At 35.3% G+C, this 11851-nt stretch overlaps 1 protein-coding gene across 2 annotated transcripts in view; it reads right to left on the bottom strand.

Moving 5' to 3' along the window:
- Positions 1-524: 524 nt before the first annotated feature.
- TAFA2 (TAFA chemokine like family member 2) overlaps positions 525-11851 on the bottom strand; it is a 182230-nt gene continuing 170903 nt past the window's right edge. The window contains exons 5-6 of one of the 2 annotated variants that reach the window (XR_010622577.1): positions 10666-10913; positions 525-2600 (exon numbers count right to left, since the gene is read on the bottom strand). Coding sequence is in view for 1 of the 2 variants with exons in the window: in XM_065743371.1 (XP_065599443.1) it covers positions 2589-2600 (12 nt within the window). In the remaining variant the exon portion in view is untranslated. The remainder of the gene's footprint in view (positions 2601-10665; positions 10914-11851) is intronic. The other variant, XM_065743371.1, reaches the window with a different exon arrangement.

Here is an 11851-nt window from a genome sequence, read left to right as displayed (position 1 = left end):
TATGTTTCACACATTGCTCTGAGACTGACCAGCAGAGTTCACTGTTGAACTAAATTGATTGTTTGCTTTTTTTAAAACAGTTTGATAAATTAAATCAAAACATTACAATTTCAGGAATGTCTACCATGATTTTTTCAGGAATATTGTGGGGGATAAAAAAATAAATGTTTGTATGCAGTCTAATCTAAAAAGAACAGTGCATCCATTTGAATTTCCCATGACAATGCCAGAACAGTTGCATTAGATCAGTTGCCTTTGCAGAAAGATCTTTCAAACCAGTGGGAGATATTTCCAGATCTAATGAATAAATACAAAATTAATAAAACATTTGAAATTATTAGTCACTGAACAATATCATTTTGTTGCGTGGCTAAACAAGATAGATCTTCAAAGTGTGCAACCATTCAGGGAACTCTGTTTTATATCACAATTTTATTCACTTGTTATGAATATTCACAACATTAACCTACTGCAAATAATCTAATAATAAATAACCAGTATAATTGAAAATCCATTTATTTTCACTTATTGATATGCATGTGTTACACTTGTATATAATACAGTATTTTCAGTGTTGGTTTTAGAACAAAGGAACAAGTAAAACAATATTGAGAAGCATGATGCAGACTTTTGACCAAAGACAGGCCATATTCAGATTTTACAAAACACCACATTAATACTTTGCACTATCCGAGTCTTTTTAAGAAGCTACCTTCCATCCTGCACCCATTAGCACAAATCCATACTATATTAATCCATCCTAATATACTGAGATACCTAATTGCTGCTACAAACAGTTTATCCTAATTAAATTTTAATCAGACAAGAGTATCTTTCCCAGCCAACATTTTTTTATTATTTCTCAGCAGAATGATAGAATATACTTCTCGATTTTATTCCCAACAATCATTTATTTTGTTTAAGCTCTCCTGTGCAGTAATACAACAGAGGTAATGAAATGTTTTTGGAACAGACGGGGATGCTGCGACAGGCAGACCTTTCCAAGGTATGCATTCATCATGGAACTTTATATATAAACTAACTTGTCATATCAATGGCTCGTAATGATTAAACCATTTCCATCTTTTTCAAAGAGTTTGGTAACCACACAGGACTTTTAAATAAGCTTAATCCTATATATTTTTGCCTGCCATTAAGTGTGTGTGCTTTTCATTTAATGAACCAAAGCATACAGTCAGAACTCTCTCACTCTTTCAGTTAGCATGCTTATGTAGTGTCACTAAAAAGAATTGCCAAATTTTTGTTGTATCAATATTACAGATGGCACAATATACACTAAATGAAGTATAAAATCATACATTCTGTAATAACTTTGAAAAAAAGCTCATAGATGCTTAAGGCCTTTAATTATGGAGGTTTTTTCATGTAACAGCACATCACCAAGTTCAAAAAATTGCTACTGAAATATAAAAATTAAAAAAGGAAATGTGATTTTGGCACAGATCAGGTCTGAATTTGAGGACAGTAAGCAAGCAAAATAGTCATGAACGATATATCTAGGAAAGCACTAGAACTTTTTTCCTTTACAGTAATGAGTCTGAGCAGACATCTACATAAGCATCCAACAGTACTTAGTCTCAAGCAAGAGATTTTATTTTTCAGTAAAAAGAGAAATAGTCTGAAAGATTACCATCCAATTTCATAATTGAAAAACTCATTTACATCCCTGCCTACTTTTATAAAAATGGATGAAATACTTTCCTTGACTGCTTACCATGAATTTCAGTGAGTTAAATGTTGCGAAAGTGAAGTACAGGAACACTTGCCTCCTTCAAAGTAAATTGAAATATATATCTTAAAGGTATAAAATGCTTTATAATGGAAGTGGTAATTGAGTTTTGACCACTACTTTTTTTAACTGCCAAATAGCTGCAGTAGTTGGTTAGCCTTAGGGAAACATGTCAACCTGACTATACATTCTAATATGACTGATGTATTCAGATAACTATTACTTGTCAACAATAATTATTAACAATGGATATATATTTCCATTCCTATAACAAAAACAACTTCAAGATGTTGAAATATGTACCCTTTAGAGCTCCAAGATTAGAATGCAAATAAAAATGTCTAAAATTGTGCCATGCCAGAGGACAATTTCTGCAATGGAAATTTAATTAAAGCAGTGTGCAGTCCCACCAGCAATCAGAATGTGGACCAGGGATCATTTTAGAGGGAAGGAACCAATACATTTTGGAGATTGACTTCATCAGGATGAAATGCCACCAGTCTGGAAAGGAGAATCCGAACGATTGCTGATTTTCTGCACCTTTTGAGAACCACCTCTTGAGATTACAGCTGCAAATTCCTCAGCAAGTGTAATTTTACAAGTGTACACAGTTCAATCAGCTGAAATCTTTGTGACACAGAAGTTCAAAATAACTTTCCAGTAGTTTTGATCTCAAGGCTGTTGTTGATTACAAACCAGGTTCTCATTGAAACAATTGATTCTGAAGGATACACCCCAGCAGTACAAAATTTCACTTCAAGGATTGCCTGGAGAAATGAAATTCCTATGTGTTGTATTTAATGTTATCAGCCTTGAGACTGACTTGATTTGTCTTTAGCTATCGGGTTACCTGCAAAGAAAAAAGAAAATAAAAAAATCAAAACTGTACATAGATAATCTACTTCTGAAGTCCTGGAAACTGAAGCTGAAATATAAGACCTCTGTCCAGCAAAGCTGTTTCAATTATTTATAATGAAGTGAATAATTCCCAATGGTACTAGATGGGGATGTTCCCCAGGTTACATTGGGTAATTAAGTGTTTTGTTGGAATTGGACCTAAAAAAGAGACACTGAAACATGATCACTCCTATAGGTATAATTTAAAAGAACTGAAGGTCACAAATGTTAAGGGAATTGGCTTTAAGGAAACTTTCCCCCTTTTATTCATTTCTTTTCAGAGTTAGAATTTCTAAGTGTAAAAACAGTGCTTTTAAAATGCTAGCCATTGGGTACTGAAGATATATTGCAAGTGTATTCCTCTATTCTTTGCATGCTACTTGAAAATGCAATGTTCTTTTACGTGCTAAATATATTCTAGCAAGCAATAACCACTTAGTGGTGAGAAAGGACAAAAACCATGCATACAGAAACAAAAGATAGATCTTTCCAGTTATTTGCAAGATATAAAATAATTCAAGGAGTTCACTTAGAGTGATTTCATCCAACATAATGTGAAACAAGAGTGAAACAGAAGGATCATGCAGAAAGAGTGGGAGGCAAAGCACTTCCCATTAATTGGATTTTACTCGTGTCTTATTCAGATTTTAAAAATTAAAAAAGTCCATCATATCAAAGAAACATAACTTTGAGGAATATTTCTGCTGTGTCAGTGGGTACAATTAATGATCATGTAACATTTTAATATCTAATTGTGTCAGGGGACAACATTCCAACTCGTGACGAACAGCCTAATTGGATTGGTCACAAGAACACCTTATGACAGACATCAAGGGGCATATGCTCTTCATTTCGATCTCAGAGAGAAGGGTCATGCTCTGTAATGATGAAACATTCCTTTGCCCTCAGCAAAACTGTTTGCACACAGCTCTCATCAGCTCTGCAGAGCACAAACATAGAGTAGAATATTAAAAAGACTGTTCTAGGAGTTCATTACTTCAGTTTGCCTTCACTAAGTTGTTTCTAGGAACAGCAATTAGGAAGGCAATAATAAAATTGTGCATTGTGGTTTTTATAATACCAAAGATTTATTTATTGCACTGTTATTTTTAGTTCTTGCTGTTGTAAACTGCCTCGTGTGACCCCTTCTTTAATGGAAGATGGCCTGAAAAAATAATGAAGAATTAATTTAAAAGTCAGGCGACATATTTCTATACCTTGCAACAAAGCTCAAAATGCTGACACAGCATCTAATTTGGTTTCATTTGTTTGTTTACTTGTGTGAGTTTGTTATTGTTACAAGCTGGAATTCTTCTCATGGGCACAAGTGCACTGGGATGCATACTGTAAAATATACACCTTCTGATCCTATCTGCAGGTGAAATTTTATTAGCTTCACTTGATAGGTAGATATATTTAAAAAACTGTGGTAAATTATCTGATGTTAAACATACTGAAAACAGATAAAAGAAAATGAGACTCCTAAAGGGGTCAAGTAGATGCAACACCAAAGTATCTTACATTTTTGTACCACTGAGTATACAAGAAACAAAGCAGAACCAGAGGAAGGTTTCCTCAGAGACACAGCTGGAAAGGCACAGTCACAGGAACTCATCTGAATTCTCTTTTCTGACCACTTCCACAGGGAGTAAGTCTTTGTTACTGAAAAGAGAGGATGTAAGCTCTCTTTTTAGAGACCAAGTTGACCATGAGCCAGCAATATGCCTTTGTGGCAAAGAATGATAATGGTATCCTGGTCTGCATTAAGAAAAGTCAATAGAATCACAGAATCGTTTGAGTTGGAAGGGATCCTAAAAGGCAAACTCATCCAACTCTCCTGCAATGAACATCAACACCTACTGCTAGATCATCTTGTTCAGAGCTTCATCCAGCCTGACCTTGAATATCTACAGGGATGAAGAATCAACCACCTCTCTGGGAAACTTGTTCCAGTGCCTCACCACCCGTTATCATAAATAATTCTTCCTTATATTCAGTCTAAATCTCCCCTCTTTTAGTTTGAAACCATTTCCCCTTCTCCCATCACAAGGGATCCTGCTAAAAAGTCTGTCCTTTTCATTCTCATAGCCATCCTTTACGTACTGAAAGGTCTATCTACTTCCCATATCTAGCTCTACAACTGTGTGCTGAGGATATCCCTGTACAATAAACTGTACAGGGATATTGTACAGGGACAATTCTCTGTTACATACAATGAATAAATGACATAAAGAAAATATGACTGATAGCCATTCAAATCCTTGCTTCATATCAGGTGCCTAACAATATACAGAGGTAATCTTTTTTATGCAGACTGCATAGGAAGTCAAGTTGCGTATCCCTAGTTTTTGCAGTTACGTGATCAGAGTTTTTACCTCCTTTCCTTTACCAGAATTTTTATTATTCCACCTGCTGTACTTTTTTTTTTCCTTAATGTACAGGTCACACACTGCTACTCTGAGTAACACACATAGTTCATATTTTCCTCTGTGTAGGAAAGTAATGCTTATTATGAGCAAGCACACACCAGCTATTAACATTAATGGAAGTTATATATCCATACACATTAGGCAGAGAATAGACCTCTCAGATGTTAAAGGCAATTTCATAAAGAAGCAGGGAAATTTTAGCTAATATGTAGTGATGTTATTCCCAGAAATGCCTAATCTGGGACAAAATAAAAGCCATTGGGTTTGAGTAGCTGTGAAGCAAGATGTTGTGCCAAAGGTCTTTTTAACAAACCGGGATTGAGAACACAACGTGTCTGATCTCCAAAATCCTACGAGAAGAGTAACACACTGAATGGGTGCAAGTGAAGTCTAATCAATTTCTCAGTGAATAATTAATATGCATGGAAATTAACTTTGCTGCCGCTTAGCTTAACAACACAAATGAAAAAAGTACATAGAACCTTAAGCATTGTAGGTATTGGTTTGAATTAATTTGTTCATTCTTGGAACATAATTACTCCCTTTATGCTAATATATTTTTCACACGGTTATTATGTCATAAATACAATACATTAGTCTCTCTTCACTTTCTTGTACTAAATGTGCAATTAAAGTATAATTACTCTGCAGTTGCAGACTTTTTAATTTAAATTAGTGAGTGGCTGCTGCAAATTGGCTGTAATTGTATGTGAACTCATTTGATTTTAAAACAATAATATAAAATTAAATATATCTAAAGTTTTCCACATTTCGTCTGCAAATATTCCTACAAGATTCAGTCCTTCCTATCAATTTAAGATATTTTCTGGTCAGCTTCCATTCCAGTGCTACTGAGAACACATGAAAAATGTTCTCACTTGTGAAATTCCCACAGCTGATGAATACAGCAGATAGTGTGTTCTGTTCCATCAGAATAGATTTCTGTTAAAAAAAAGAAGTTACTTGCTTTTACTCTAGATGTTCTTATGCCTTATAAGAGGAAGGGGGATATTGAAGACCATAGGATGTAAAGAACGGCTGAGTGCATGTTCTCTGTGTAAAAAAGCAGTTTTCCTAACTGTCATAAACCTAAGCATCAAAGTTACAGAATCTCAATACATGGCACATATTTTCTATTTTTTCAGAGAAATAAATTGTCATGGTTTAATGATTTTTGGTATTGGTATTCCACATCATAACATCATGTAGTGCATTTAGAGTTAAAGAGTTAATGCTCCAGCTCCGTGGATCATCGATAGTTCCAGGTATACCTGTCTCAGAAGAGAAGAAGAACTCCATTCCCCAGAGGACTTTGCGATGCTTTGTGTTCTTACGTGTTTACGCTCAGAGGGAAAGATAAAAACTGTCTGCGGTCACGGGACACTCTCTTTCCTTTGGGATCCACTCAGCAGTGGGTGCTCACTGCCATCCGCCTTCAGCGTTAGCGTAAGGCCTTCGGTTTATCGGACACTCTCTCTTGCTCATTTCATTGGATTTATTAGCTTTAATTCTAATTATATTGTATTATATTGTGTTATTTTGCTTTCCGATATCTTATTTAGTAAATTAGCTTTCCTCCTCAGATCGTTGCCACTGTTTTGTTTCTAGGCCCGTCTCCCTTTTCCCTTTTCCCTTTCCCCCTTCCCCTTTCCTGGGGCGTGGGTCCATGGGTCCCCTGCACCAATCGTCACAGAACCGGGCCGAACCTGCCCGTAAACCATTGACATAAATATATTACTATTTATTTATTAACTACATAATAGTTTATACACACAAATGAGGTATGAAAATAATTGTTATCTAATTAGTAATGTTTTTAGAAATAGATATTATAAGATGCACTGAAGTCAGTGTGTGCTGGAATATTTCATAACACAACTTCTTACATTATTAATTTTTGACTGGCAGATCTTTTTTTTTTTTTTTTCCCAATGTTAATTGCATCCATACGTAAAATCTATATGAACAACAAAGTAATGAGTTTGTAAATTTAGCACTCGAAACTTAGGAACTTCCATTCTGTGGATGTCCTTGCATGAGGGACCCCCAATTCTAGCTTTTAGCCAAAGCATTCATATAAATATGCGAGACAGGAAGAATTTAATACTTAATGTTTTATTATCACTAGGCTTTGTCGCCTCTTCAATTAGAATTTTTCCATCAACCATATAGTATAGGATTATGTGTATGGTCATAGCCTGAGTATTGTCTGAGTATACTGAAAAATCATCAAGGTATCTTTTCTTTTTCCAGATATGTAAGGCAGAGAAAGGGAATTACACATTGCTAACAGTTAATAGTTCACCTTGTGCAATGTGGAATTGCATTAGACAAGAAAAGCCTTCTTGGCACACCTACAGTCTACTGCATAATTTTAAAAGCCTGAAGAATACAAAAATGGTTTGGGGATTTCTTAGAAAAATAAAAAGGCTCTCAGAAATATATTTAACAGACAACAGGAGATGAGGTAAATACAGGGAACATCACAAGAATCTCTTAAATAAATTCTTCAACAAAGAGAAACATTACAAAAATCCCTAGCTATGAACTCTCCTCTGAAACATCTCTTGAAGAAAAGATAGATTTTTATCCAATATAGCCCTTATTCATATGCAGTACAATTCTGTGCCCTTACTTTTACATTCTTTCTCATACTGAACATAAACGCAGCACAAAAATTAATTAATTAAGTAATTAATTAAATGAAGACAGAGTTGACAAAGCATTCTTTTAGCAAACCTTTCCTAAAATAGGATAGATTTGAGGAAAGTTATTTCAGTCATATTTTATCATGGAAAAAAAAAGAAAGAAAGAAAATAAAGAAAGGAAACAGCTTATTTTGGTTGCGAAAGCTTAATATTGACATTACAATGAGAAACAGAAATGCTCATAGAAATAGAAATAAATATCTGTCAATTGATTTTTTCCTCTTATGCATCTTGCATATGAAGGTCCAAGCTGGAAATAAACATTTTGAACAGATGGAAGCTCATTATTTCCTGGATCTTCAAAATCCATACAGCACATTTGTTATGCACTGCTATTCGAACATGGCTTGTTAAGGCAAATGACAATTTGCATTGCCACTTGTGCATTTTTGTTGAAAAAATATTCTAAACTTGCAACATACTACCATGTACCTGTAATACTTCAAATGACTTAGCAAATCTTAACAGAGGACAGGCTGACAATTTCTTCAGAATATGAGAATCCTGTATTTTATTTTCTACATTAAGGATGAAGATGGACAAAGAGATTAAAGATATGTTTGCAATAGGGTATCCATATTCATATGTGAGGGAGTGTTGATCTGCCAGAGAGTAAAAGGGCTCTACAGACGGACCTGGATAGACTGGATTGATGGGCCAAGGTAAACTATGAGTTTCAACAGGGCCAAGTGTTGGATCCAGAATTTCAGTCACAACAACCCCAAGGCAACACTACAGACTTGGTAAGGAGTGACTGGAAAGCTGCCTGATGGAAAGGGACCTCGCTGTGCTGATGGACAGTTGGCTGAATATGAGCCAGCAGTGTGCCCAGGTGGCCAAGAATGCCAATGGCATCCTCGCCTGCATCAGGAGTGGTGTGCTGAGGACTAAGGAAGTAATCCTCTCCCTGTACTCAGCACAGGTGAGGCCCCACCTCAAGTACTGTGTTCAGTTAGGGGCACTTCAATATGGAAAGGGCATTGAGGTGCTGGAGCAGGTCCAAAGAAGGGCAACAAGGCCGGTGAAGGGCTTGGAGAATGTGCCCTATGAATGAAGGAATTGGAGCTGTTTAGTCTGGGGAAGAGGAGGCTGAGTGGAGAGCTTATTGCTCTCTTCAAATACCTTAAAGGCAATTGCAGTATGAAAGGGTTTGGTCTCTTCTCACTGGTGACAGGTGACAGGACAAGGGGAAATGGCTACAAGTTGTACTGGGGATGTTCAGTTTGGATATAAGGAAAAACTGCTTTACAGAAAGGGTTGTAAAGCACTGGAATAGGCTTCCAAGGGAGGTAGTTGAGTCACCATCCCTGAGTGTGTTTAAAAACTGTCTGGATGTGGTCCTCAGGGATATGATTTAGAGGTGAGTCACTAGAGTTAGGTTAGTGTGTTTAGGTTGAAGTTAGACTTGATCTTGAAGGTCTTTTCCAACCTGAGCAATTATATGATTCTATGATATGCACTTAAGAGCAGATAGGTGTGTCCATAATAGATAACCAATTTTTGAGAAGCAGAAGAAATTATTCAAAAGTTTGAAAAAGTTTAAAGTAATTCAATTGTATTTCAGAAGTACCCTTGATAAAGTAACTGCAACAGAGAACTAAGAGTTGGAAAACAGGCTATTTTTTCACTATTATAGACTGTTACTTGACTTGAGCTAATGACACAAGACAAAATTAGAGCGATTTCGGAGAAGCTGTGAAAACAGCTATTTAATTATAAATATTCAAATTAATTTACCTTCACTGAGGATTAAGTATTGACAGGTTTTTTCAAATCTTCAGTTGTTTCATTCCTGACCATAAAATTTTGGCTGTACCTGTCTTTTTATATCAAGACTCAAGAACATTAAATTTTTCTCTTAAATTTACCTTTGGGAATGAAATATAAAATGCATTTCAAAGCATGTTCCCAAGCATGCAACAAAGCAATTTAGAATTTGAGATCCTTAGGTATGTCCTTCAGCAAACAACTCTAGCTTGTTTCATTAATTAAACAGAACATTTTCCAATACAGCTAAATTGCTCCAAAGTTTCCAATGTCTTTGATTAGTATGAGACTCTAAAGCTCTTAATTCTTTTGTGCTTTTATTGCACTGTGACTAACCAGAATTATATCTGTGATCAGTCTTGTACTTCAGACCGTTCCTTAGAATGAAACAAACACTGATAACTCATTCCACACCATGTCATTTTAGTACACTTTTGTATTTCATATTTTCCTACTACTCCTATTGATCTTGGCAGGAAATTTTAACTGTTAAATATGCAGATCTAGGCAAGTGTTGTTAAAAACTGTAAGGAAAACTAAAAGAACTTTTACATATAAACTGAGCTTTCCTCTTGCTCCATATATACTAATCATATGTCAAGTGATCTTAAAGCTAGAACTGGAAGAATAGAAGAAAAATATTTTAGAGCATGGCATGCATTTCTGAAAACAGAAGAGTTTTAATATTAAACAAATTCTGTTATATCTAAGGAATATAGCACAAACACCCCTTTACCAACTTTTTCTGTATTGTAAGTAATCCAATAACAGATAACAAGCTTTTAACCATGAAAGAACTAGCTCCATGTACCAAGATATACTTCTTTTTAAGCAGTATTCTCATGCCTTCCTATGATAGTAACACAAGCTTATTAATTGGATCTCCCTTTGAAAGAAGAGTGAGAGAATAAAGATGTTATAATGGCTCTTAGAAGCACCTGACTGATCCACTGAAGCTACTCAGAAACACAGTGCAGAGTCTCTTGAATCACCCTCCTGGAGCACTGCCCAGATAATCCAGGATTCCTGTGTATCTGCATCAAACTAAATAACTAAATGAAGAGAAAGGTATAACATTCCTGTTAATACTACATAAACCTGTATTTGTACACACCTGCTGCTCTGTGAGTAATAAACCAGGGCTGGAACACATTTTCTGGAGTAGTTTGACTCTTTATTCCTCAACGAACGTTCTGGCCCTTCCTTAGAATCCGACCATGACTAGGATTCATCACAACTAGAGCTCCAACGTGGAGCCAGTTTATTTAGTATGTGTGGAAAAATCATAAATTGTCATCAGGCACAGCAGAAACCTCCTTTCTCTACTTCTCCATTCGGACTTGAAGAGTTTTACACGTTTGCCTAAGAAACAAACACATGTCAAGTACTACACTGTTATGGAATTACTTAAAGAAAACACAACTGGGATAGATGGAACTTTCTTTAACTTACAGGTAAAAGTACAGAACAATAAGAAGAAACGTATTTCAGAACCAAAGTAAACACTCTTAGGAAAGGAGCATGGCCTCAAAAAATCCCCCAAATAATAACAGTAATTTCAAAGGAAAAGGCTCAAATATACTCAAATTCAAACATTGTGATTTGTCAAGAAAACCAAATAGAAATGGATAAGTAGCATTTACTCTCATTTTAGCAAGCATATCAAGTATATCAGCATTCTATTATAAAACAGTAATTGAAAGGGTCTTTGAAAATCAAAGTGCATGAATACAAGTTTGATACAAATAAGAGGCATGTGATCAGAATACATTTCCCTCTAAATGAAAGGTTTGAGTGTTTTCTTAACATAATACATTAAAAAAATACAAAATAAAACAAACAAACAAAAAACCCTCAAGTGCATAAAGTTTGACAAAAATCTGCATTCAGAGGACAGCTCTACTTACAGTTACTTCTATGGCTAGTAGGCTACAGGAAACACCATAAAATAACAGACGATGCATTTCAAAACACACTACTCGATTCAGGCACCTAGTTCCTTATCTATATTTTTGAGGAAAGCTTTTGGATCTGCTGATAAATTCTGATTGCTTCTGAAAAGGACATCACAGTACCTCAGAAGATCAACTAGAATTCTTCAAATAATGCTTACAAAATATAATTATCTTCCTGTTTCTCTTTTTCCTTTAGGCCTTTTAACATAAATGCCCTACTACAGGTGATTAGAAACCTCCAGTACAAGATAAAACTCATAAATTGGATATACCATTGATCTAATAAAATAGCTATACATTTAAAATATAAATAAACGTGACTCTGGATTCATATTCACTTGAATT

The sequence above is a fragment of the Cyrtonyx montezumae genome, unplaced genomic scaffold (genome assembly GCF_038088225.1).
Source record: "Cyrtonyx montezumae isolate F1298 unplaced genomic scaffold, pur_monq_1.0 scaffold_3, whole genome shotgun sequence".
In the NCBI taxonomy this organism is placed as follows: Eukaryota; Metazoa; Chordata; class Aves; order Galliformes; family Odontophoridae; genus Cyrtonyx; species Cyrtonyx montezumae.
This window is presented reverse-complemented; position numbering and strand designations above follow the sequence as displayed.